This window comes from Theobroma cacao, chromosome 9, assembly GCF_053813885.1.
Source record: "Theobroma cacao isolate CCN51 chromosome 9, ASM5381388v1, whole genome shotgun sequence".
NCBI classification, from domain to species: domain Eukaryota; kingdom Viridiplantae; phylum Streptophyta; class Magnoliopsida; order Malvales; family Malvaceae; genus Theobroma; species Theobroma cacao.
The window spans coordinates 42,461,191-42,486,271 of record NC_142647.1 but is presented as its reverse complement, the minus strand read 5'-3'; the positions used below and the strand labels follow the sequence as shown (position 1 = coordinate 42,486,271).

Below are 25,081 nucleotides of genomic sequence, written 5' to 3'. Positions count from 1 at the left end.
AAATTTCATTTATAGATTGCACAACAGATGGATCTAAGCAGCTTCAGCAACCAAATTCAACATATATATATATATATATATGATAAGAAAATCAAGGTACACAAAATTTACCTGAAAAGTGTATGACAGAATTTGCAATTGTTGTATCATCCATTTTTTTATTCTATTTATCAATTTATGTGTAGTGACCTCAATCAATGAGCAAGAAATTACCGATTTTGATTCGATAGATTTTATAGTAGTTTAGGTCATAGAAATTGTCATAAATAAGAATAAAGTTTTTACATATGAATTCAACTTTTTATATACATATAATAATTAATTGTCACAAATTTTCAGTGTGAAATTTGAAATTGTCACGATAAAATATTAATAGAATAGAGATACCACTTTGATACAATACTGAATTCATTGTTCGCATGCAAGCAAGCACAGGAAAATGGCTACTTACTTATAAGTGGCAAAACTATTGCCTAATTGGTCTCAACAAAGTAGGGTAAGACATATTATCCTAGAGGAAAGACCTGTTTTAATTTGGACTTGGACTTGCAGGGCACTGCTCAAGTATCAAAGTAGGAGCAAGAAACAAAATAATTAGCATCAAATCAAAAGAATTGAGAAGAAAAGAATAAAGAAAGCACACACATGAATCTCATTGCTACGTGCAAAAGCTGAAAAAAAAAAAAAAACTTAGATATTTGACAGCAATGAAATGGGATGCTTTATGAAAAAGCAATGGATTACCTTATCAATTCTTCTGTCCCTCGCAAAGATCAAATTAAGAGCAAGAAAAGAATAATGGGCAGTTTAACTTTGATCAGAGTGAAAGAAAAGAATAATGGTTGCCCATTATCCTTCCCTTGGAACTTTCAGTCATATAAAGCTCCACAAATGCAACCTGATTACTGTGGTTTGACACCTTCCATTCTGCTGCCATTTCCTACCTCATTTGCTTTCTCACATTCCTCTCCATTTTCGTTTCTATTTCTTTGCTGTCTGATCATTGCACTGAAAACAAAACAAAACAAAACAAAGCCTCCTGTTGTGTTTTAATCTTTATCTCCAAAAAAAAAAAAAAAGTTCTATTGTATTGATCATTTCACTTCTGCCAAAAAAGGAAAGAAAAATTCTTTCTTCTTCTTCCCATTGTTTCTGTAGTCCTGTTCTTGGTTTCTTCTCATCAATTGTTTGTGGTTATTGAAAAGGAAATCAAGAAAAGAAAAATGGATTTGGCTACTACCGTAGCTGGCAAAGTTGTTGACTTTAGCATGAATCACATTATACGTCAAACTGGTTACATCTTTTGCTATAAGAGCAAGGCTCAGAATCTGGAGCTCAAAGTTCAGGACCTGATAGCTGCAAGGGAGAGGGTGCAGTCTTCTGTGAATGCTGCCACAAGAAAGGGTGAAGAAATTCTACAGAATGTCAAGAACTGGCAGGATCGGGCTAGTATGATCGCTCAGGAGCCAGAGAACGGCTCGGAAGTTGAAGGGGAATCAAATAAAGACAAGGCTAAGTGTTTCTTTGGCTTGTGTCCTAATTTGAAGTCCCGTTATGAGCTCAGCAAGAAAGCAGACGAGCAGGCAGGGGCCATCGTTAAACTCCTTGAGCAAGAAGGTAAAATCCATGGCAAAGTTTCTCACCCTTTTGATCCGCAAGAGATATGGGCTCCATCATCCAAGAGTTACGTGGCCTTGGAATCAAGAAAGTTTATGTTGAATGAGATTTTGGGGGCTTTGAAAGATGCTAATTTGGAGAGGATTGGAGTGTATGGCAAACCTGGCGTTGGCAAGACCACACTTGTCAAACAAGTTGCTAACGAAGCAAAGGCAGACAAGTTGTTTGATGTGGTGGCTTTAGCAGTTGTAACTAAGACGCCAGATGTTAGGAAAATTCAGGGAGAGATTGCAGACTTTCTTGGTCTCAAATTTGATGAGGAGTCAGTAGCTGGGCGAGCCATTAGGCTAAGCATAAGATTGAGGAAAGAGCGCAAAATTCTGGTGATTTTAGATGATATTTGGACGAGTTTGAAGTTGGATGAAGTTGGAATTGCCTTTGGAGATCACGAGCATAGAGGGTGCAAGGTACTCATAACATCCAAAGATCCCGATGTCTTACATGGAATGCATGCTAACAGACACTTTCGAGTTGATGCTTTAAAAGAAGCAGAAGCCTGGAACCTATTCAAGAAAACGGCTGGTGATATTGTGGAAGATCCCCATGTACAATCTAAAGCTATTGATGCATGTAGGAGATGCGCGGGATTGCCAATTGCCATTGTACCAACTGCAAAAGCCTTGAAAAATAGAACTCCCCCTGAATGGGAAAATGCTTTGAAACAGCTAAAAAGTCCTTTGCAAACAATGCCAGCAGATCCTCGCTCAGCTATCGAGTTGAGTTTCAATCATTTAGCAAATGAAGACCTTAAATCTGCTTTCTTGCTTTGTAGTCTTATGCCATACAATGCTACCATTTTTGACTTGTTGAAATATGGCATGGCTTTGGGTTTGCTTCAAGGAATAGAAACAATGGAGGAAGCACGCCAGAGACTACAAAGACTGGTACAAAACCTCAAATCCTCCTGTTTATTGCTTGATGGTCGTATGGCTGAGGAATTTACAATGCATGATGTGATTCGCGATATTGCTGCTTCAATAGCGTCTAGGGACAGGCATATGTTTTTTATGAGAAATGAAATAGGACCAAGAGAGTTGCCAGATGCAGGTATGCTAAAAAAATGCTCTGCGATCTCACTGATTTACAATGATTTCATCAATCTTCCTGATGAGCTTGACTGTCCACAACTTAAATATTTTCAACTTTACAACAAGAATTCTGCTTTGAAAATTCCTGATCAGTTTTTCATGAGGACAAAAGCATTGGAAGTTTTGGATCTGAAAGGTTTGCAGCTTTTGTCATTGACTTCATCACTGAGCTTGTTGGAAGACCTTCTAACATTATGCTTGGAGTCATGCTTGTTGCAAGACCTATCAATGGTCGGAAAGCTGAAGAAACTTGGAATCCTTAGCTTGTACAGCTCCATTATAGAAGAGTTGCCTAAAGAAATAGGGCAATTGACTCAGCTTAGGTTGTTAAACTTGGATAGTTGCTCCGAACTTAGAGTAATTCCACCAAATGTAATATCAAACTTGTCCCAACTAGAAGAACTGTATATAGGTAACAGCTTTGCTCGGTGGGGTGATGAGCAAAGGGCAGCAGGGCATGCTAGTCTTGGTGAGTTGAAGCACTTGCCTTGTTTGACAAGTTTAAACTTGCAGATTCCTGATTCTCGTAATATGCCAAAGGAATTGTTCTCCGAGAAGTTGCAAAGATTCAGGATATTAATAGGAGAAACGTGGGATTGGTCAGACAAGCATGAAACCTCAAGAATGTTGAAGCTCAAGCTCACTGAAGGCATTCGTATCAATTATGGGGTTCAAATGCTGCTTAAGAAAACAGAAGATCTGTATTTAGATGAATTGAAGCGTGTTAGGAATGTTTTATATGAATTAGATGATACTGGGAAAGGCTTTCCACAACTGAAGCATCTCCATGTCCAAAATGGTTCAGAAATGAAGCACATCATTAACTCAATTGAGGCACCTACTCTTGAAGCCTTTCCCGTCTTGGAGTCCTTGTGTCTTCAAAATTTGATTAACTTGGAGAAGATATGTAATGGCCCGCTCAAAAAACAACCTTTCGAAAAGCTAAGAGTGGTAAAAGTGAGAAGTTGCCATAGATTGAAGAATTTATTTTCGTTCTCCGTTGCCAGAGGGCTTTTACAACTTCAAGAAATTGAAATGGTTGATTGTAAGGACATGGTGGAGATCATTGCCGAGGGAGGAGAAAGTGATATTGGTAAGAATGGAGCAACAACCAAAATTGAGTTCAGGCAATTGCAATTGTTGACACTGAAACAAGTACCAAAGCTTATCAGTTTCAATACGAGCAGTACTACCATGGCACTCTTCAACCAGAAGGTACTTCTTCTCCTCTTCTTTCTTCTATTGTTTTCTATATATTTTAGACAAAAGTTAAAATGCAGAATCCAAGGTCCTTGCTATGCGTTATGTATCATGCTTTCATATCATGGCCCTCTTCCTACAGTTTAGAGATAGCCATCTTAAATTAAAAGCTTAAATTTTTGAGGAAATTTCATCCCTTTTCCTTCTTTATGGTGCTTATCATTCACATTGGGATGCTAAATCCTAGATATCTAAGTAGCGCTGCATTTGTTTTGCCTTTTCATCAAGATTACGAGGTTCACTGAATTGAAAAAGCATATACATTTTTACAGGTCACATTTCCTAATTTACAGGACTTGAAATTGTCCTCAATTAGCACATCACAGATATGGCACGCTCAGCTTTTGTCAGTGCCTAGTTGCTTTCAGAATTTAACCACCATGACAGTGGAGGGTTGTGGTAATTTAAAATTTGTTCTATCATCCTCTACGGTGAAGAATCTAAAGCAGCTGATCCACCTAGAAATAAGTGAATGCAAGCTAATAGAGGAGATCATTGAAGAAATAACAGGGCAGGAAGGGATGGAGGAAATATCGTTCCCCAAACTCAACTCCCTAAAGATGAAGGGTCTTCCAAAGCTGGCCAGATTTTGCTCAGCAAAGGGTGTCGAGTTCCCATCTTTGAAACAATTGCAAATAGAGTATTGCCCTAAACTAGAGACGTTTGTCTCCAAATTTGTGAAAAAAGAAATGAGAGCCATGAAAGGACGACAAGAAATGGTCTTAGGCATTCAACCTCTCTTCAATGAAAAGGTGGTTCATTTATTGTTTTCCATTTTCTACCGTCTTTACTAGAATTGCTTAGTACATAAAATAATCCTTTACTTGTATGTATGTTGATTACTCAATGCTCTTAATTATGCAGGTAGCATTTCCTAGCTTGGAGAAGCTGACGATCTCCCACCTAAAAAGCTTGACTATGATGTGGAATAATCAATTACCTGAAGATTCCTTTTGCAAACTAAAGACAATGGAAGTTGCATACTGTGAAAAGCTGCAGACCATTTTTCCATTCAGTATGGTCAGAAGATTTCAAACGTTGGAGACGCTGGTAATAAATGATGCTGGTTCATTGGAAGAAGTATTTGAGGTCCAAGGGCTCTATGTTGAAGAAAACGAGGCTGAGGCAGCAGTTCCATTAAAGAAATTGTACATGTACAATTTACCAAAGTTGAAACATGTGTGGAGTGAGGACCCCAAGGGAACTGCCACTTTTCAGAATCTGAATTTCGTATATGCTTTTGGATGTCACAGTCTGAAATATCTATTTCCAGCCTCAGTTGCAAGAGGGCTTCAGCAACTTGAAAAGGTTGAAATAGACGCTAGTGCGGTGGAAGAGATCGTCGCCAAGGATGAAACCCCTCAACCAGAAACTAGATTTCTGTTTACTGAATTATCCTTCCTTCGACTTTGGAACCTATACAAACTCAAAAATTTCTACCCTGGAATGCATTCTGTAGAATGGCCGGCGTTGAAAAAATTTGTGTCCTACCATTGTGGTGATTTGAAGACTTTCACTTCAGAACTTCTCAGCATTGAGGAAACGTCGAGGGTTTCACAGCCACTCTTCTTAGTAGAAAAGGTAGCATATCTATTATGTTTAGACAAAAAAAATCTGTGCAGAAACTCATGGAGGCCTCGCATTGTTGAGACTAATCTAGCCTAGCATATAGCATTGACTCGTTTTCTTTTCATCGACTTTCAGGTTGTTCCCAACTTGGAGGAACTTTCATTGAACAGCGATGACATCTCAATTTTAAGTAATGAAGTCTTTCCAGCTAACCTGTTTAGCAAGATAAAAGTTCTGCAAGTGCACTGCTATCATCAGGATTCAGCTATTTTTCCCTTTCGTTTCATCCAAAAATTCACCAATTTGGAGAAGCTTGATATTGGTTGTTGTGAATTTCGGGATCTATTTCCATCTGGAGAAGTAGAGGATGAGGAGAACCATCCCAGGACCCTTGCCCGAGTTCGAAGCTTGAAGTTGGTTTCTCTCCCTAATCTGAGTCATATATGGCAGCTAAGCTCCAGAGCAGACCTGGTTCTTCCCCTGCTTGAAGCTCTAGTCATTTCGCATTGTAGCAATTTGGTTAATTTGGCACCATCAGCTTCATCTTTCTCATATCTCACAACTTTAGATGTATGGAATTGCCATGGGCCGGAGAACATAATTGCATCCTCTACAGCCAAAAGTCTAGTGCAACTGACCAGAATGAGTATAAGAGAATGCAATAAGGTGACAGAAATTATTGTAGATGACGAAGAAGAAGAAACACCAAAGGAAATTATTTTCAGCAACCTTGTATGTTTGGAGCTAAATGGGTTACCTAGCCTCCTATATTTCAGCTCAGGGAGTTCTGCCTTGAAGTTTCCATCTCTGGAAGATGTAACTGTGAAACAATGCCCAAACCTGAGGTATTTCCACTGGGGAGAGTTAAGCACACCAAAGCTACACAAAGTTTGGTTGACAGAGGAAAAGGATCGAAGTTGCTGGGAAGGTGACCTTAATGCCATTGCCACTTCCTATGATACATCCGGGAGAATGGTATGTGTTTATTCACCGAACTTTCTTATCTATAGATTGTTTTATTTATTGGTTCTCAAAATATTGATTTATTATTTTTTAATATTTAGAGAAAGGAAATTCGAACTTTATTATTAAAAATTTAGACAAAATTTATCTATTTTTATCTATTTATATATTTTTATTTTTAAAATAACTTAAATGAAAATCGATTTATTTTGACATTTGGATATTTCGTCTATTATTTATTACTTTTTGATACACAGTTAATCATTGTTCATATATTTACATCTAAATATGAATCATGAAATTTACGCATATGATTAATAATATATTGAAAAGTAAAAATAAAGGAGTTGAATCATTCTTTTGGGTAGCACACTCCTGACCCGTTGAAAAAAAAGATCAAATTAAACATTATAGAAACTTAAGTTTAGTTCAATAGTACAAGCACATAGTAATTACACAGCTAAAGATGTAGATAGCATTTAAACTATTTGAGAAATGCATTTGTGGAATGATTGTCATTCACAAAATAATTATGCATTATATTTGGCAGATCTCTGGTACAAGAGACTATGATCATTTGGAAAAGCAAGCAGCTTCCTACTCAATCAGAGATGAATAATTCAAGGCATTCAGAAATCAGGTGATTGCTTTCCATGGTAGAAATTACACCTATATATATGTATTTCCCATGTCAAAAGTATGATTTCCATATGTATTTCGAATGTAATTTAATTCTTTATACATATCTATAATATATAAGCTTGTAATTAGTCATTCTTATACTAAGTTTATTTTATAAATTTCTTCTCAATGATACGAGATATATTTATAATATGAAGTAATGATTGTATACTCTCAAAATATATGAAGATATATCTAGCTTTAAATTTTAATAATAACCAAAATATTTAATTAAATTTCTACAGTTTTTTATGTCATTTTTGACAAAATATTTCATCAAAAATGCTTCAACCATTGCTAATGAACAAATTGTTCATTTTCGACGGAGAGCATTAGTGAGTTAAATAATTTTATGAAATTTTCGATGAAATATTTCAAAGAAATATAGACTTTTCCCGATGAAAAATTTCATCGGAGAAAGGCCTTTAGTTTTCCTTTTTGTAGCATGGTTGCCTTTGGTGCGCATGCCGTCCTAAAAATTGGGTAACATTTGCAGCAATCTACTCGTATAATCTATATAGCCGTCAAACTATTGCATACCAATGATGAGCCAACACCATTTCCCAGCAAGTACTGCTGTTGCCAAGGACTTTGACATCACAAAAAGGATCTTCTGCCTTCTAATATTGACGTTGTCAAGGATTGAGCTTTTGCTATGGCCCCATAAAGACACCATAACCATATAAGGCAATTATACTTTTTTTTTCCTTACACTTTGAATATAGAGTATAGCCACTCATTGTTCATACCAAGGAAAATAAAACCCAAAAATGTATGCCAACAATCATGAGATGCAAAGGAGTCAGCAATCATTTGCAGTGATAAAGTTATGGGATGCAAAGGATGCAGCAATTAGATAGTCATTAGAGTCAGCCAAGAGAAATGACAACTCGGCTGATATAACCTCAATCAGTCAGTCATGTGATGTCCACTGAAAAATTGCAGTGAGCAAGAGTAAAACCAGGAGATCACTGAACTACTTTTGAAAAGCACTCAAACATTTCATTTTGAGAAGACAACAAATATGTTTTCAAGCGAAGCATTTCTAACAATTTTCTTTTCTGTACAGCAATATATGAAACATGAGAGAGAAGATGCATTCGGGTAGCATTTCTTTTCCTTTCTTCACAGAAAATGCTTAAGCAGAAAGATTTCTCATACGTATCAGATGGATAGGTTAGTTCTTCCGTGCCAGAGCTGCAGCAATGCCACCAGCAATCAGCCCTGCAGCAGTAACAGCAATACCTATGCCAATGACACCATCTGCACAGAAATTTAAAGGAAAGTTGTGACATCAGCTAAGTACAGATCAATGACGAGGGAGAAACCACAAATCATAGGTACTTAAACTACCTTTTGTAATCCGGTTTTCAATTGCCTTTTTAAGAGATTGTGCCTGCCTCCGATCAGGTTCCATCTGCCAAATTCAATGACAAAACCTATTGATATATGGATATACAGAGAACAAACTTCACATCAAAAGTGTTTCTACAAATAAATAGACAAGGATCATGCAGTTTCCACATAGATTATTTTTTACTAGGAATACAACATTTTCAACAAAACCAATTATTCTGGGGATGATGAGAATAGGTCAGAGGTCTATAACACAAAATAATGCAGCATATTCCACCAATAAGAAATGCCATAATATCTGGAGCAGGAGTATGGAATAATAATGAAAATCAACCTTTAAACATTGCTCCACAATCTCTCTGCTCTTTGGATAGTCACTGCTTCGAAAATATCCAACGGCCAGAAGATAAAGCTTCTCTCTCATTTTCAATGGACTAGTAGTGCTGTCCGATGAAGCTGCAAATAGTAAATGCCTTAATCTTACCCATTCAGACAGGTAGATGATATTCAGCAAAAGATCTCAAATGGGGTGACAAGGAGAGAGAAACTCAATTTCACCTTCAAGCATAGCTATCCCACGTTGCACATCTTCGGCTCGTCTCGAGTGAACAAGAGCCCATGACAAACACATAATATATTCATTTTTCAACTCAACAGAACCTTTTTCTGCCTCAGCAACCTCCTTTTCATAGCCCTGCAAATTATTTTAAAGACAAAAATGTATAGATTAATTCAATGTCTATAATCTTTACCAGTATATAAAGCCAGGATAGTTCGATGTCAACTCATCCAACTACAAATTAAGGTTCTAAGTGTTATTTTCAAGTTGACTCGATTCACCACCTAATCATCCCATGCAAGAAGAAAAGAATATATCTATATATAAAACAATTTAATGTGGTGAATATGAATATACGGTGCCTCATATTTAGGATGAAAAAGCCAGAAGCATATGAGAAACTGCCGAACCATCACACAGTTCAAGCATCATGAACCAAATTGTGATGAACCTTTTTTATTGGTTCAACCATTAGCAGTAATTTTTTGCTAAGTTATATATTAAAAATTTTGAAGGAGAAGAAGAAAAAACAACCAGGAAGTACATCCAAACCGCATTCCAAGTCTACATAATTCAAAGGTTTCAAAATAAAATCACTTAGATGCTAAATACAACTGAAACTGAAAATAAAACAGAAAAAGTACTTTCTGGTTTACTAGCAATTATCACACAGCTGATATCATAGGCTAATCCATCAGTTATTTTCATAAAGGAGGCATTCAAGGTTCAATAAACCTAAGTTACATCAAACTCTCCGTGACACATATGGAGCACATTAAAATAAATATGATATGAGGGTATGACTCTCCAAATACAAGGAAAAACTTGCAAGGAGTAAAATTTACTAGTGAAGCACACCTATTTGAACATATATCCATGCCTGACACTTGTGTCCGAGTTAAAGGACAATAGAGATAACACTACTTTAATAAATGAACCATAGAAGTCAAAGGCAAAGGAGCACTCACAGCTCTAGGACCCTTGTATTACCCAAGTCACAAGGCACTAAAAAGCAATCACCCAAGTAAAGCAAAGTGTTAGTTAATGACAACTAGAAGAAGAAATGGCCCACTGTGTTGCTACTTAAGACTAATCCTAAGAAAGCTCAGTAAAAGTTGATTCTTTTGTTATAGATTATAGTCTGTACCAAAGTCTTTGTTAATCTTTCCCTCCATCTCTCAGCATGCTATTAAAGAAATGTTAGTTTAATTTTTAAAAAAGAATAGTTATATGCATGTTTACATGTATCTACAATGAAATAATATCAAATAAGCTTTCCAAAAGTTGACTCCTTAAGTCCATTCTATTGCCTCATGTAATACAAAGCTCAAGAGTATCCCAAAGTAATTAGAAGTCCACATTTGACTCTTAACTCCAAATCTCCTTCATTTCAATAGAGGAAGCTTATGATACAAAGAGCAGCCTTTTTTTCCCAATGCATGGAAGAAACTCCATCCCCAATTGCAGAAAATAAAGGAAGGTGTCAATGAGGAGTGCCTTTTAGGCACCCCATCCCTTAAAATGTTGTGGCTTGGGCCAAAGGCATGAACTGCAATCAAGCCACCTCACGTGGAGGTGGCAATGCACTTATACTATCTAGTGCTTCACCTTGGCACCTATGCACTCACCTTGACCACACTGGAAGAATACGTTACCACACCAACATGAAAGGGAATATTCTAGAAAAACACACACTGACACACATCTACAAGAAGCCTCCAGTATTTCAGATCCTGGCTCCCTTTTTCAACACATACTTGTCTCCATAAATGACAAGAATCCCTTCATAGCCAGATGCTTGCTTCTAACCATGCAAAGCAGAAAGGGGAAAGAAAGGTGAAATGTAGGACAAAGGCTAGCGGAGGTGTTTGTTGTAGTCATATATATCATAATCAATCAGGGAACCATGACAGAAATCAGTATATGAGTTGCCTTACGTAGCAGCGATTCTGTTAAACTACTAATTAGAGAATCAAGGAGCCCACAACTTTATGTTGTAAACTGCTAGACAGAATAGCATAAGCTTCAAAACAAAAGGAGTCTGACACAAGATTGTGATTCTTACTAAAGGATATTAAGCATCATCTAAAAATCAAAGAGTAAAGATTACTACAGGTTTATTCCATTACGGTTGCATTTTTGTATGTACTTACACTACAATTGCAAAGTTCTTCATTCCAGAAAAACCAATAACTTACCCAAGAAAAAAAGGAAGTTATTTGTGAAGGAAAGACAAAATACATTGAAGATTAAACCAAGAAGAAAACCCAGAAGGCCAAATAGAAAAGCAATCCAAAGAACCCAGGCTACGCACTTTTCCTTCTCATTCTTCCAAAGATTTTATTGGTTTTTGCATTTCAGAAAGCGGGAAGAGTGGGTTCTGAAGAAAGAGAATAGAAAAAGAAAGAAACCCAAATAAGAAAATCTGCAATTAAGAAAATATGAGGGGAAGAAGGGAACATACAGCAACAATGTCAGCGTCGCACCAAGGAAGCGGATCTGAGGCGGAGAAGAAGTTGGTAACTGACTCAAAGAATTTCCCTATCTTTGCTTCCATTGTTGTACTAAAACGTTGGTTTCTTCCTCCTCCTCCTTTCTGTTCCTTCTTTGCGAACTTGGAAACTCTACCCTCGGCTCGAGATTGGCGGTTACTCAATTACAAAAAAAATCTATTTCTTGAAAAAAAAAATTATATTTATTAGAAGTCTCATTAATTAATAAAATTATAAATTAATAAAGTGTAAAATGTCAAGTCTATTAACAATCAAAATGTGCACTTCGTTACATAATAATATACTTAGTAAGTTTGTAAGTCTTTTATTGCTTGAAAAGAATTGAAAAGAATGTACACAAGTTGATCTTTCAAGAAAAAAAACTTATTTTTTTTAAGTTTATATTTGATGTAGAATTGATGTATATTTATAAACTATTATTTAATCATAAAATGTCACTTCATAAATACGTTTTATTTAATAAATAAAGATAAAAGTTTTAAAAGTCTTCCAAAATAAATATTTTTTAAATTTTAAATATTTATTTTTAAAATTTCTAATTTTGAAGCTTATTTATTAAAGAGGTGGTAACATTTGATTCACTAACAACATATAAAATCTATATAAGGATAATGTTTTTTTTTTAATTTAAGCACTCTATTTCTTTATAAATAAAAATGATTTGATTTAAGAATTATTATTTTATACACTAACGTAGAATTAAATAATTATCATATATATTTACATAATAATTAATTACATTAATTGATGGTCATAAATATCTCTTAATAGGATATGTATATGTCAGTCTTGTAATCTTGCTTGCAAAATTTAAATTGTTTTAGAAGAAAAGAAAAAGAAAGAAATGGAAAGCAAAACTGCCAACCTTTTAGTTGTCAAAAGAGAAAAGGAAAGGCTACCAATTTTTAAAGGGGAAGGCTATGCTTAGCATTTTAGTAGGGGGAGGGGAGATGCCATGAAATGTTTAAACATTTTAGGAGGTGAATTTGAGAACTTGAAGATACCAATATAAATAAAACGAAAACAGTGTTCTTTCAGGTAAATTCACCTGACACTACAATTCATTATGTATGTATACTCCACAAGTATTACTTTCTTTTGGTTGCCCTTCCTAATGAAAGCACCCCCGCATATCTAACACAATGTCCAAAATTTTCCCTAAGGTTGATGCCACACTATCAATTTCACATAGAAGCACTCAAACTTCCCCTGCTAAAAATCCAGGCCTCAGTTCTTGAGGGAACCACATACTACCTTCAGCAACCATTTCTGCTGATTTGATCAGTTGAACATCCCCTTCAAGTACCATCAACCACTGATTCACTCTACAAGCATGTCGCCTGAGAAGTAAGCATCAGTTGGTAAACTGGTACCGCACCTGATGAACAATGACATTCAAACCAGCTGTTAATATTTTTCCCTCACTTTCGTGATGTCGCCAGAACTCATGGTGCAAATCATCTCTCAGCATATCCTTTAAGGATTCTTGATACCTGGATTCCATCTTGCACCTTGATCACACGAAAGTTAGACGTGTTCTCATAATCTACTAATTAGCCATCTTAGTGCAGCTCTTGCTTCCTTAAACAAATTTCCTCAGACAATAAAACATTTTCTTCATCTTGCTTTGGAGTTTCACCATTTCCACTGAAGAGTCCTGTAGATAATGTAGGGGATAGAGGTGCATGGCCACCTGCAATTATTTAAAATAATTTAAGATCCAATAAGGGGGTTTAACCAATAGACAGATAAGCTGAAGATAACAGAAAATGGAATTTCAACACACCTCTGAAGGATGAACCTCTATCAGAGTCTTTAGTTGAGTTCAACAAAATGGTCCCCGAAAGCACAGCAATGAAGCCACATAGTTCAGATATGATGCTTCCCATGCTTTGACCATCCCAATCCTGAAAATTGTATATAATATTTATGTGTTCTAAGCACATTAGATTGGTGATTCATCCAAAGCAGAAGACCTACACATGAAAATATGTTTCTACCCCTAATATTGGTTCAAAAGGGATCAAAGTTGTAGTAATCTGTCCTCCAAAATTTGGAACAGCTTAAATTGGTAGGTAAACAAAAAAATGTTTCAGGGTTCCACAACATTGCAGGTAGAGAGTTTTCTTATTTTATCTTTAATTTTTATTTTGGACAAAGCAAATGAATTTTACTTCTAAAACTCTGTCCAGCCCCAGCCTCAATTTGCGGGCCAGGACCCACAGAAGGAGGAATGGAACACCTAATTTAATGATTATCTAAGCCAGTTTGTTTAGTCCATCACTTGCAGCCTATTCGTTAAGTCATGATAACTGGACTTTAATCTTCAAAATGTCTGAAACTTCACTAGGCAAAGATGAGAATCTTTTTAGCAAGATGCAACCAGTGATTGACGATACAATACCTTGAACATTATGACACTGGCGAGAATTGTAAGCGATGTGAACATAACATAATAAATAGGGGAGACAACTGCAGTGTTGAATGTATCAAGTGCCTGAAACATTAGAATATTTTTCAGAGTGAAAACTATTTACCAAAAGGTCAAAAGGATTTGAACGCATCAATTCGTATCCAGACTTATTTGATCCAGCTTATGAAACTAGAACATCCTTGTTAATGATAGTTTACTGTTTATATAGATGTTAAAAGTTAAAAGCACTGCCACCACCAAGGCAAATTAAACAGCTAGGTGTTAGATAGCAAAGAAGTTTTCAATGAAAAAAGGTGATTCTTATAGAGAAAGAGCAAGAGAGACATTTGCAAAACCATAAACTTACGTGTGTCACTTAACCTTTTCCCAACTAAATATCCTGAAGGATCATCTCCACTATGTCTAAAGATGAAGAGCAGAGGAGCAATAGCAATAGTTCTTATAGAATTAAGCGACACAAGAAAATTAATAATACATGGTTCTTTCCTTGACAGACTAAATCCTTCAAAATTCCACAAATCAAATCTGAACACAGGTCCTGTAGAAATTTTCATTCCTATTGAAGCAATCAAAAGATTTGAGACACTCATTTATTGACCAAAAACCTTTTGTAACAAAAGAAGATACAACACAATGACTTTTTTTTAAGTACATATGAGATAAAGCAGCCCATCTTTATACCCTTACCTCAATCTATCATCACACCACTGACTCTAACTTAATACAAACATATCAAATCATTAAATTAATAAAAACTTGGTTAGTTAGTAAATTATTAAATCGTTAACTTTATAACCTTATCTCAAACCTATTCTACTGTAGACTAGGATTTCCAGATGGCTCCATATAACTACCTAAGCAAGAAAACTTATCCAAACACTAGAAATACCAACCTTATTGAGATAATTCATTTGTGTTATGACACATGTAGCCACAATGAACAAAAAAAACCATGTCTCTGGGTAGAGTAGTTGGTTCTTTCCCTCAAAGGTTAGTTTGAGTGCAGTTCCAAGGGCTTTAACACTCATCACCTGCATATGTTACATATTCATAAAATAAGACACCACATTGAAGTGTCATATGCAAAAGAAAATATCATAAATTACTCGGTTCCAGTTTTTGAAGAAGAAATTATCAAAGCAGACCGGTGTCTGAGGAAAAAAATGGGCATAAACCCTAAAAAAGCCCCTGTATTATGGCTATTTATTCAACTAAGCCTCTCACCTTTCATCACATTCAAATGAGCCCTTAACCTTAACAGAAATTTAAATCTGTTACACCCAATGCTAGTTCGCCTTTTATGCCCGCATGGCATATGACCTAGTGAGCTGACGTGGTAAAATTATCCAATGATTTGGTCACGCCAGCTGCCACATGGCCACATCAGCTCGTCAAGTCATATGTCACGTGGGCAAAAAAATCAGCTGGTGTTGAGTCTAACGACTGTTAAATTTCCATGAGGATTAAGGGCTTGTTTGGACCTAAATCAAACTTTAAGGGCTTGTTTGAATGCAATAAAAAGTGAGGGGCTTAGTTGAATTAATAGCCATAACACAGGAGCTTTTATAGGATTTAAGCCCCCCACAAAGAATGGAAAAACCATCAGAAGTTTACACTAGTTATGATATACCACATATCTATTAAGAGAAGTTTCTCTCCAGATTATACAGACAAGAAGGGCAGATTCATCTACAAAGAACTCTTCCTTTGTCAATCACATGTCCTGAATAATCACATCAACTGAAAGCTTCAACCTTGAGCAAAGAATCAAAGCATTCCAGAAGTGAAATACTTCAAGGAAATTCCACAAATGATTATATGTCACCTATTTTAAATTTATATAAAATCAGGCAGCTTCTGAAAAGTTTTAGTGAAACGCAACTCAAACTCTCACACTGGGCAACACAAGAAAAAAGGAATTAATCCTGAGGTAGGAAGCAAAATAAACTTTAAATCCATCAGTAGTTCAAATGATGTACCGAGAGAGATCCCATTAATGAACAAATGCCTGTGAAAACCAACACATTCGTATGCCCACATCTTGGTACAAAATGGAAGATTAAAAGGAACACCAACACAATAACTGAGCCCAGATACAGTACAAAAGCTGAAATAGAAAGGAAATAGAGTCATTCACATGTTTAACAAACAAAAAATTAGATAATAGAAAAAGATGATCGAAAGGTGAAAGACCTGGTTGTGTAGCCATAGTCCATATCTCCTGAACAGAAGTGATAGGGCTCTCTTGTGGTGCATGGATAACAATTACGACTGAACCCGAAATACACATAACACATCCTAAAACGCCTAGCGGTTGTAACTTCTCCTTCAACATGAATTGAGCCAAGACAGCACTGAGAACCATTCAAGTACCACAAGTGGGAGGGAGGCAGAAAACGAAGAAAAAGAGAACTCAGTATATGATCCTAGAAGGAAGTACCACCTGAACTAGGAGTAGGAGATATTACCTGACAATAATGCTTAATGCACCGAGAGGAGTAACAAGAATTGCCGGAGCAAATGCATATGCCACAAAGTTTGCAACCTCTCCAACAATCACTGCATCAACGTATACAACGAAAGGTTTTCTGCAAACAATCAGTGAGAGACAAAATGCCACCAATCTATTTCAAAGGTCGCTTAGGCAATTTCATCATAAATTCTACATTAATGCATCAGTTGCCAGAACTCATCCCACCTCCCACCCGCTCAAAAGAAAAAGAAAGAGACAGATTTTCAACCATTTTGATGCTACCAAAATAATTATCTGAGCAATTATAATGCCGAATATGAATCCGATATAAAGTATTAAGATTCGTGGTAAATTAAAGAATTCAAACAAATAACAACACAAATTCAAATTTCATATAACCAATCATCAGGATCAGCAATTCTGATTGTAACAAAAAGAGTGATAAGTTGAAAATTAAATTACACATGAGACATTAATCATGACAGAAAAAACAGAAGAGTAATTACAGAGAAGAGACAGCAAAAAGAAAGAAATAAAGATCCCAACATACTTGTGATCATGCCCAACCACCATAAAGGCTCCAAAAGATAAGCATATCCACCACAACCTGCAAATACCAAAGAATCAAAGAATATAAACATCCCAAGGTTACACCAGTAAATGTAAATTTAAAAAAAAAAAAACACAGACCAGCTCTAACACCGGAAACAGCGGCAGCTCTTCTAAGACCTTTCTTTTTAATGATAAAACTTGCCCCAATAAACCCACTTGACAACAATGCCAAAACAACACCTTTTAGATTGTCTTGAGACAAACCCATCTTTCTGTCTTTCTGTGCCTTTCTTCTTGTTTTCCTTCTTTTCTACTTCTCTTCATTGAAATCTCCCAATCATTGCCTCCCCTTCTGCTTACCGGTTTTGCCTTGTGACAAGCTGAATGTGCTGTGCTTTTGCAATAAAACATGGGAAGTTTACCCTGTAATACATATACAGCTAATTAATGTGTCAGCGCTTTTCTAATGGGCTTCACCTTTTTTTTTTATTATTATTTTTTTAACAACAAAATTTTTATTGCTATTTGTTCTAAATCTGTTTTGAAACAAAATTAAAATGGATAAATTATTACGACATAATAACTGCGGTTTTTGCAATAAATTTAAAAATTGATGAATAATAAAATAAAAAGATTGTGAACAAAAATAATAAAATAATAACAACTATTTAATTCCAATTCCGTATATAACTTCAACTTCAACATATTATTAGTTTTACAGTAAGCAATAGTTGATTATTTGATTTTGAACAATAAAAAGTTATTCTTATTTTCTTGGAAAATCGAATAATATTTTTTTTTAATCTCAAAAGAAAAACAAATTTGATGTAATATTGAATCAAATACTATTATCTTATTAATATTTTTTCGTGATCATCTTGTTTATAATTAAAATTCGTTTTAGAATTTTAGATCAAGGACTAGCTTGGAGAATAATCATGAGCATAAGCAAGTGAAATTTTTATAACAAAACTGAACTCAAATCATCATCATCATCATCAAGATTCAAGTAAGTTGACCGGTGGGCTCCTGCAAAACAAATGTTGAAAGGGCCGGGCAGGACCCTCACCGATGCTTGAATCAGTAGTACATGTTGGGGCATTGTTTCATTGCAGCAGTACCAGGTTCCCTTTTAGGGAAGACTATTTTCCTAGCAAGAGCACACTTCATAAATTCCTCTATTATTGTTGGTTGGATCTCCAAGGTTAAGCATTTCTTTTTTGACGAGGGTTCATCACTTGGTTGCTTTCTATATGATTAGTGATTGTGAGTCCAAAAACTTTAATTCTATGTGTAATTCTTTTCGGTTCGTATCGATTACAATTCCTTTTACTACAGTATGTTATAATTATTTATTTTTAATCATGAGTTACCCAAGCAGAAGAGGTCACTAGAAGTTGAAACTTGGACGGTAACTAGAAATGAACTCAACTTGGCAGTGAAGCTTCATATATTCTGAACCAACTCTACACAGTAACCACATAAATTCCGCTTTCCAAAGGAAAACTTAAACTTACAACACAGATAAGCAGTATCAAAACCTAGTTGAGGGTACAACTCTTGCAGGGGAGGGGAAACTTAGAACACTAACTTGGAACTCTTGTAGGGTTCGGGATCTAACCCCAGCTCCTGCAAAAATCCAGAGGTTTATCCCCTTGAAATCCCCTGCACACATAAAAAAGAATGCAGGGAGTCGGTAATGGCTGTAAGCATTTGAAATTTTTACCTATTATATAATCATGTCAGCCAACCATTTGAAGTTTTAATATGCATAAGGTTTTTGAAGCCAGGAACCCATTACAAAAATTTTCAAGTCTAAAACTTCATTACCAAATCTATATTCATGCTTTGAATCAAAGTTATGGCATGAGTAGCAACCTAGCAGAAGTAGAGAGATAGAAATGCCGTTCAAATTTCAAAGAGACCAGCCCCAATTGTTTTCCTCTCTTAATTCCTTTATCTTGCTATTCAAAAAGTAAACAAGAGACGGATTTAGGCTTCAACTATATTGTATAATTTCCATATAAGATCAACACAAACAACCACAAGATCAGCCGAGTTATATAAGTTTTCCCACTCCAACCAAAACAATAAGTTATTATCTATTTCTGAACAAGTGCAGCTATACCACACTTTTTCAACACAGATAAATATCAGGAGCACATTGCCTTCTCCAATAGTTCCTGCAATTGCCCATTTTCAAATGCTTCTGTAGGAAAAAAAACAAAGATTCATAAAAACACTTGCTCAATGCAAATGTTAAAAACTAGACTTATAAATGAATTCCTACCACAAGAGAGAAAAATCAAAGATATAAAATAAAGTGCATTACGAAAAGAATTAGAACCTATCGTGTAGATAAACCAAGGCAAAATGAGGATGAGAGGCACAATGGACACCAACAGAGAAACAATCACTGATGCTATAAATAACAAACATCTATATCATGTTCTGCATTACAATTCTTGCATCAAAGGCTGTTACTTCAAATGATGAAGACCCTGCACCTACTGCCTCATAGAAACATATTTCTTTAGCTAATTTCTCAGTTACTAACAACAGAAATTGAAAGTTGTGCCATACAAGGTGAAATCCAGCAACTAGGTCCTGCCGTTTTCAGCTTTCTGAGTTTTTTACACATGTTATAGTATCACATTACTGCACTAGAATTATGCATGCAAGCAAATCTTTCATTTTTGCCATTACATGTATTTGACAAGAGATCCACTTAGACAAGTAAAAAACTAGTTCCGCTTTACACCTTTTCATATTATTTTATACGATTTTTATTTTGTTAACCGTTAGATTTCATGCTTTATATTTAGATCATGCGTATAAAATTTCAAATTAATTAAAAAAGCATACCTAATTTTTGAAAGTATAAAAATTTCAACTGTTATATATATTGCAAAAATAGGGTATTTTCGGTCAATGTGATATAAATATCAGATTGACTTAAAAATTACGTGCATAATAAGCATTAAGATATTGATAAATCCGACAGTTGGCTTTCTGAAAAGTTTCTTAAAAAAAGTTATAAAAGGGTGTAAAACTTGTTAGTTTTACATCAGTTTAACTTGATCCCTCCCCTATATATATATTTTGTTTGAAAAGCCCATCTCCTATATGTGTATGTGTGGGCGTTTGCGCCCGTGCACACGTGTGAGCATGTTTGTCTGTATGTATATATAGTTCCTTGAACAACAATTTTACTTTTAAGATAAGGAAGAAGCATAAGCCATAGAATTCAAATCTCATGACTCCAATTCTAGCATATTGAACTAACCAAAAATGCTTAAAAAACACATTTTCTCACTACATCAAATCATTATACTACATTACTGAATTAGAGTTGTGCGTGCAAGTAAATCTTCTTTTTGTGTGTGTGTGTATTTCTTGAACAACAATTTTACTTTTAAGATAAGGAAGAAGCATAAGCCACCGGATTCAAATCTCTTGACTCCAATTCTAGCATACTGCACTAACAAAAAATGCTTAAAAACACATTTTCTCACTATTTCAAACCACTCTAATAAATATAAACTATTTAAAACACATTTACTCCAGGTCATGAGTAAGACTTCTTAAAGATGTTCATGAAATGAATTTCTTATTATAGAAGACAACTTAATAACGTTTCAAAAATACTCACTTAGATTTTCTTTATATGGAGAAATCTATTCCTAAAAGATGGAGTCGAACTGTCTGCAGGAACCAAACAATGTCATTCTACACTGATGGATGTTGCCTAATTATCTGTCCAATGCTGCTATATCTCTAGCTTAAATTAGGAGAAGGCTGTTCCATTACCAAAGGCCAGAAGGGAAGCTTCCCATTCCCAATCCCTCCCCACCCCCACCTCCCCTGCTCAGTGCAAAACTTTTTTTTTTTTTCTTCCATCCCTTCACGTTGGAAAGATATTGCATAAGACCCTAATCAATGATAGAGAAGAACTTGAAGCAATTATCTATCTTTAATGAATGTATATATGTGCATGCAAGCTTTGGTGCACATGTTCACTCATGTGAGCTTGGGTATGTGTATATGTGTGTATACATATGCCATAAAGATAGAACACAAGCAGAAAATACGAAGAGAGTACTAAAAACATGTGGAAGCAAAATAGACCAAAGAGAAACATGTTGAAATAAACCCTAACACTATGTTTAGTAGGAGGAAAAGAAAAAGGAAGGAAAGGGAGTGGAAGGAAAATAGTGTTTTCATTTCTTTCCTTGCTTTGTTTTGTAGGGAAATAAGAGGAGGAAGCAAAATGGATGAATTTCCACTTTTCGTTTCCATTTTAAAGAAAACACTCTTTCTATTAAGTTCATCATTTTAGTTACAATTTTACCACTAATCTCTTTCCTTCACTCTATTTTCCACCTTTCATACCAAACACAAGGAAGGAAAAACAACTTTCTTCCCTCTCCTTCATTTTTTTCTTTCCTCAGGTTTTTCCCTTCCCTCGATTTTCCATCCTACCAAACAGTGTAAAACTTAATTTGGAATGGGAGATAAATGCTCCAAGGGATGTAATTGCCTAAAACTAGAGCGTTTACATTTGAATTTACAAGCAATAATGGGAAATGGTAGCAGCTGATTTCAAAGAGAAATTAAAAATGAAAAATAACAAAAAACTTACCAACTGTGATATCGCAGCCACCAAAAAATTCTCCTTCAATGTAAAGTTGAGGAAAGGTGGGCCAGTTGGAATACTCCTTCAAACCCAGACGAAGCATTTCATTGTCTAGTATGTTTATTGTTTCGAAAGGAACATTCAAAGAATTCAAAATCTGCACCACAGTATTTGAAAATCCACATTGTGGGAAATCCTTAGTTCCCTTCATGAAAAGAACCACCTTGTTTGATGTAACAACTTTATCCAATGCATTCTTTAGATCAGGAGTTAAGGCTGCAGACAAAACAAACATGTGTGTGCGTAAAGAACAAAAAATCCATAAAATTAAACCGTAATGCATCGGTCGTAATTTAATTTTTGTTTTTCTGGAAAAGCGCGTAAATCAACTAATAACTGCGCAGCACTAATTGAACCTACGCTAGGAATAAGTCATGGCAACCAAGCAAAGTAGGAGCAACTATGGTATGGTATGGTATGGTATGGTATGCATCCCTCTCAAAACTCGAAAGGTCTGAGTTGGATCCACTTTTCAACATTTTTTTTTTTAAATTAAGTGATATGACCTTTGCCCATTGAAAAACAAAAAAATAAAAAATAAAAAAATAAACAGAAAGAAACAAATTGATTGCCTGGGAATGTTTAACATGGTAAATATAAAATTCCAAGAAACGAGGGAGACAGGTGAAGTACCAGAAGAGAAGCAACGAAAGGAGGCAATCCTAGCAGTAGAGCTCAAGTTATGGAGAGGCAAGAAGAGACGTTTCGTAGAATTTGGTCGAAAGGTGAAGGTTCGCTGCGATGGGTAGAGGGTTTTCGAGCAAGACAACTCTAGAAATACTGCCTCTGCTTGCGAAGAATGAAGGGAGGACACCGCCGTTGCCCACCGCAAAGCCATCCTCGTCCACTCACCTCTCACCACAACGCTACACTTGTTTTTTCTTTTTCTCTTACCTTTTCTTTTCAAGTGTTAATCACAACTCCCGCTTTCCCAATTTTCAATTAATAAGTGTATATATTAGATCTGGTGTCCAAGTCTAGATTTTATACCTTATATATGAACCACATGTTATCGTTTTATTTATAAATAAATTAAAATTAAATTGATAAAATATATTTATAAAATGATATTTAATACACATTTATGAACTGCGGTTAAGTGATAGTTTATTTATAAATTTTATGCATTGTCACTCATCAAATATAAATTTTTTAATTAAATATTAATTACCAAATTTATCATTTACAAAAAAATTTTAAAGAATTATTTAATTATAAAAATTCACTCAATTTAATTAGATAGTCATCAATTTTTTTGCATTTCAAATATTAAGCCATCAGATTATTCCGAACCAGGCAAGCTTTAGATTTTCAGTTGAACCGATTCGATATTATTAGATATTATTAGATAACTTTAATGAAAAAAATTGATTTAATTTTAATTGATGAAAGCATAGTTAGATATTATTAGATAACTTTATCGAAATACAATTTAACTTCCACTTATATAAAATAAGATCAAATAAAGGAGAAGTCTACTGCCTTCTTCATTTTCCTTGATATAAACCGATCATCAATGTTCAAAAACATTAAAAAAAATCTCTACGTAAAATGTAAAAAATTTACCCAAACAATATTTAGTCAAATTTCCCCATAATTTTACTTTAAAATTCTAGCCTTTGTATATAAGTCATTTGCCACAACCATAGGATTTAGAGATTTGATTTTCATTGTAGTAAAAGTTTTTTTAAAAAAATTTATTTGACAATTTATGTTGGACATTTTCAATAATAATAAATGTAGGATACAATCTCAAATTGAAAATATAAAATAAAGAAGAGTTTAATAAATAAAGAGGAGAATGAGTCCATAATAATTCGACTAAAGTGGTTGAAGTGTTAAATGAATCATGGATGGGCTTTGTTAGCCTTAATTGGTTTTGAAATTAATTAAATTAAGGCATAATGCTTAAAAAATCCTTAAAATATTAAAGAAAATTTAAATAACCTCTTATTATTTTATTATGTTTAATCAAGTTTTTATACTTTTATTTTAGGTCAAATAAGTCTTTATAATTAATAGTTGACTAATTATTATTAGTCAAAATACCATTTGTCATTTTATATCCACATAGTATTGATGTGACACTAATGTGTAAGGTGAAAAATGTCATTGATCATGTTATTATATCATATTGACATGTCAAGTTATCATCAATTATGATATGTTAGCATGTTCCGGCAATGTCACGTGACATAAAATGATAAATGGCATTTTGACAAAGTCAATCGTTAGTTATAAGGATTTATTTGACTCGAAATAAAAGTACAAAGACTTTTATTTAGCTCAAAATAAAAATATAAGAGTTTGATTGAACACAGTAAAAATATAAGAGCTTATTTAAAATCTCTTGAATAGTTTAAAGGCATTTTTAGATATTATGCCTTAAATTAATAATATTTAATATATTATAATGACACTTGGTACTTGAAAACGTGGCACTATTGGTAATTAAAAAATAAATTATATGTTGGCTCCATTAGTTTTTGATGATAATAAAACATTCTCATTCATTTGTGTCTAATATTTCTACTTGAGTGTGCAAGATAAAAATTGTATGTAAATAATTAATCAATAATTCAAATGCACATATCAAAGAGCATAGGAATAAGGAAGTCATAATTGATCAACAAGACAGAAGCTCCTTAGTCGATTAATGAAGAGTTAGTCAGTTAAGATTTGAATCAAAAGTTGACGGGCTGAAGAGTATTGAGAAACATAACCAACTTAGTCGACCAAGAAATAAGTTAGTCGACTAAGTGCACACTGCCAAAAACTGGGATCAGAAGACAGAGACGACTTAGTCGACTAAGATATCAATTAGTCGACCAACAGCATTCTGTCAGAGATTTTGAATTGTGCACTAGAAGACAGATTAATGGCTAGAACTGCAACAAAACTATTTCAACAGTCAGAAACTGTCTAACACACTTCAAAGTTTATTTTTCAAGTATAAAAGAGGATTCCAACGGCTAGAAATGCAATTGAAGGCTTCCAAGAACACAAAAAGAGCTGAAAAACCAGAAAACACTTACTGCTCATTTACTGTACTCAACTCTCATCTTTGTAATTATGATTTGCCCTTCATTTGTACCACTTAGATCAACCGTGTGATCATAGGTACACTCTCATTACTTCTCTCTTTGTATTCTTAGAGTGAGGGAGTCACTCTAAGGGATTGATTCAAGCTAGGATTGCTTGATTGGATATAGGTTCTAACTTAGCATTGAAAAGTTAGGTGTTGGATTTTAGTTGATCTC

At 34.7% G+C, this 25,081-nt stretch overlaps 4 protein-coding genes across 8 annotated transcripts; 1 reads left to right on the top strand and 3 right to left on the bottom strand.

Annotated features, from left to right (window-relative positions):
• Positions 1 to 905: 905 nt before the first annotated feature.
• LOC18589950 (disease resistance protein At4g27190) lies at positions 906 to 7,311 on the top strand. Its single transcript, XM_018126894.2, has 5 exons — positions 906 to 3,980; positions 4,298 to 4,777; positions 4,890 to 5,606; positions 5,730 to 6,569; positions 7,108 to 7,311. Exons 1-5 carry the CDS (start codon positions 1,224 to 1,226, stop codon positions 7,174 to 7,176), a joined length of 4,863 nt encoding a protein of 1,620 aa, XP_017982383.2. The 5' UTR covers positions 906 to 1,223; the 3' UTR covers positions 7,177 to 7,311.
• A 904-nt stretch (positions 7,312 to 8,215) lies between these two features.
• LOC18589949 (mitochondrial fission 1 protein A-like) lies at positions 8,216 to 11,827 on the bottom strand. The gene is made up of 5 exons (XM_007015156.3): positions 11,618 to 11,827; positions 9,153 to 9,288; positions 8,929 to 9,050; positions 8,592 to 8,655; positions 8,216 to 8,501 (listed from the first exon to the last, which is right to left on the bottom strand). The coding sequence occupies exons 1-5, from the start codon at positions 11,708 to 11,710 to the stop codon at positions 8,416 to 8,418; spliced, it is 501 nt and encodes a 166-aa protein (XP_007015218.3). The 5' UTR covers positions 11,711 to 11,827; the 3' UTR covers positions 8,216 to 8,415.
• An 824-nt stretch (positions 11,828 to 12,651) lies between these two features.
• Positions 12,652 to 17,526, bottom strand: LOC18589948 (putative magnesium transporter NIPA6). 4 transcript variants are annotated; one of them, XM_018127871.2, is made up of 9 exons: positions 17,264 to 17,524; positions 17,124 to 17,180; positions 16,569 to 16,659; positions 16,294 to 16,454; positions 16,080 to 16,207; positions 14,994 to 15,131; positions 14,071 to 14,163; positions 13,453 to 13,573; positions 12,652 to 13,359 (listed from the first exon to the last, which is right to left on the bottom strand). In XM_018127871.2, exons 1-9 carry the CDS (start codon positions 17,391 to 17,393, stop codon positions 13,229 to 13,231), a joined length of 1,050 nt encoding a protein of 349 aa, XP_017983360.2. In that variant the 5' UTR covers positions 17,394 to 17,524; the 3' UTR covers positions 12,652 to 13,228. The 4 variants fall into 4 exon arrangements, 3 of the variants coding, with proteins under 3 accessions (XP_017983360.2, XP_017983362.2, XP_017983361.2); XM_018127873.2 differs by having other exon boundaries at positions 16,569 to 16,688; positions 17,264 to 17,403; XM_018127872.2 differs by lacking the exon at positions 14,071 to 14,163 and having other exon boundaries at positions 17,264 to 17,526.
• A 1,015-nt stretch (positions 17,527 to 18,541) lies between these two features.
• On the bottom strand, positions 18,542 to 22,772 carry CXIP1 (CAX interacting protein 1). 2 transcript variants are annotated; one of them, XM_007015153.3, is made up of 3 exons: positions 22,455 to 22,772; positions 21,768 to 22,037; positions 18,542 to 18,790 (listed from the first exon to the last, which is right to left on the bottom strand). In XM_007015153.3, exons 1-3 carry the CDS (start codon positions 22,657 to 22,659, stop codon positions 18,660 to 18,662), a joined length of 606 nt encoding a protein of 201 aa, XP_007015215.3. In that variant the 5' UTR covers positions 22,660 to 22,772; the 3' UTR covers positions 18,542 to 18,659. The 2 variants fall into 2 exon arrangements, with proteins under 2 accessions (XP_007015215.3, XP_007015214.1); XM_007015152.3 differs by lacking the exon at positions 18,542 to 18,790 and adding an exon at positions 19,117 to 19,334 and having other exon boundaries at positions 22,455 to 22,768.
• Between the last annotated feature and the right edge of the window lie 2,309 nt (positions 22,773 to 25,081).